The sequence below is a fragment of the Zingiber officinale genome, chromosome 7B, assembly GCF_018446385.1.
Source record: "Zingiber officinale cultivar Zhangliang chromosome 7B, Zo_v1.1, whole genome shotgun sequence".
In the NCBI taxonomy this organism is placed as follows: domain Eukaryota; kingdom Viridiplantae; phylum Streptophyta; class Magnoliopsida; order Zingiberales; family Zingiberaceae; genus Zingiber; species Zingiber officinale.
Window position 1 is genome coordinate 13,550,392 of NC_055999.1, and position 2,256 is coordinate 13,552,647.

The following is a 2,256-nucleotide window of genomic DNA, read 5'->3' on the forward strand; positions in this document are numbered from 1 at the left end:
GGCTCTCCATTGAGCATTGAGCATGTTTAATTAAAAGATGATATGTCTTGATAACATGCATCTATAATTGGCATGTCTTTGATTACTTGAACAAGTACAGATATCTCCATGCCACTATATATATATATATATATATTTTGAAGTATTATTATCTTGTTTAAAAAATTCTGCATAAATAAATATCTATGACTTGTTTAGACCAAATTACCCTCGTGAACAATTAAAGCATGCAGAGAAGGATGTATGATGATTGCTTTCCCTTTAGATAGGCACAAACATCCACCACAGGTATGTAAATGGACTGCCTTTTCTTCCATCTTTTAGGGTTCCTGCTAATCCAGCATCTACCAAAGGTGTTGCTTGTGGTTTGAGATCCGCGACGAAGACAAAATCTTTAGAGGCGATCGAACCTCGAAGAATTTATAATCCTTCCCAATTCATTTTTTTTGGGAGGTGTTGCAGTTGCAAGTAAGTCAATCTCACTCTTCATTTCTTCCATATTTTAATTTAATTTTCAGCAATATATATGAGATCGATCGAGCTATCTGTGCTTGCTTAATTATTGCTTTGATCATGAAGATGGGGTAAAGTTCTTGTTGCATAGATCTATATTAGTAGCTGATTTTTTTTCTTCCCAAATAATTTATGTTAGAGAGTCTTGAAAAAGGTTGAAAAAAGGTGTTTTTTACTCCATATTTTCTTAGCAATCTTCTATCTGTTCTGCTAAATTAAGTTTATATTCATGATCTATATTGGTGGATCAGTTGTTTAGATGAAAGTTCAACTCAATAAATCTTGATCACTTTATTATTCAACTCAATAAATCTTGATCACTTTATTATTAAAAACATATGCAAGTTTAATCATATCATGATCTGCATATGTCAAGATGTTGCAATCTTCAAGAGAAGGAGCTCTCACCAAGCAAGCTGCTGGCACCAACACTCCTCCTGCCACTGACAAGTTTCAACCAAGCTCTTCGAGGGCGAATTGGTCGGTGCTAAAGAACCCTAGGATTGTGCGCGTGTCACGCGCCTTCGGGGGCAAGGACCGGCACAGCAAGGTGAGAACCATCAGAGGACTAAGAGACCGGCGTGTCCGTCTCTCGGTACCGACGGCGATCCAGTTGTATGACCTTCAAGATAAGCTAGGGTTTAACCAGCCCAGCAAAGTCGTGGACTGGCTTATCAATGCAGCTCAGCATGAGATCGACAAGCTTCCCCCCCTCGAGACACTCCAATTAGGGGACCCTCTGATCTTCCCGCTGGTTCCACCAATGGCAAACCCTCACACCTCGAACATCAGCAGCACATATGATAATGAATACCTCAACGATCTGAGGAACAAGGAGAGAGAAGTGAATTTGAGGGAGGCAAACCTAAATTTAGGGCATCATGCTGCTACTGTTGGACTGGATCACAACAGTGAGGTCGCCTACAATCCCTACTTCCAATTGGAGAATAGCAGTGTCACAAATAATGGTTACCTTCCAATAACTATACTCGCTTCATATTTGGCTGCTGCATCAAATAATCATAGTGTGGAAGCAAAGCAGTATGGCCACCTCGCGAGCTCTTCAAATGATCATGACTTCAGGAGCCTGCACAGTGACGCTAGGGCTGATGCTCAGGCTTCAAGATCACACCATCAAGGTCAGTGATTGGAAAACAATCAACTGATGAATTACAAGTGTTTGTGGAAGTGAAGTGATCACGTATAGATATATCCATTATATTTGGGAGAGATATATATAGCTATACCTGTGAGAAAATATTGTATTGTTTCACATAGATATATTCCACCAAAATGTTGTTTTCTCATGTGTTTGAATTATTGGGAACTTATCACAAATATTAATGTGTTCATACATGTATACAAATGTGTGTATTTTGGTGCATGTTACTTGTTTTCTTATGGAATTCTACATATGGCTGTGAGTAGCTGTGTGGGGTGTCCAGGATATATATATATATATATATATATATGAAAAAAAAAAAACTCATGCTTTTATATTTCAACATAAGACATATAGTTACACAAACTTATTTGGGTAACTAAAACTTTTAACAAAAGAATAATGATAAGCTAGTGATGAGTCTAACTTGCTCCATTTTATGGAGTATATAAATTGGTTACACGAAATCACTTAATACATAAATTTATATTTGAAGTTATGACTATGAGTGATGTCATTTTAGTATGTTCATGTTTTGTTTCCAAATTCAAAATGGAGATTGCAAAAACTTAAAATCAAAG

At 37.1% G+C, this 2,256-nt stretch overlaps 1 protein-coding gene across 1 annotated transcript; it reads left to right on the plus strand.

Moving 5' to 3' along the window:
- Positions 1 to 246: 246 nt before the first annotated feature.
- On the plus strand, positions 247 to 1,879 carry LOC122003579 (transcription factor TCP17-like). Its single transcript, XM_042558672.1, has 2 exons — positions 247 to 468; positions 890 to 1,879. The coding sequence occupies exon 2, from the start codon at positions 890 to 892 to the stop codon at positions 1,658 to 1,660; it is 771 nt and encodes a 256-aa protein (XP_042414606.1). The 5' UTR covers positions 247 to 468; the 3' UTR covers positions 1,661 to 1,879.
- The last annotated feature ends 377 nt before the right edge of the window (positions 1,880 to 2,256 follow it).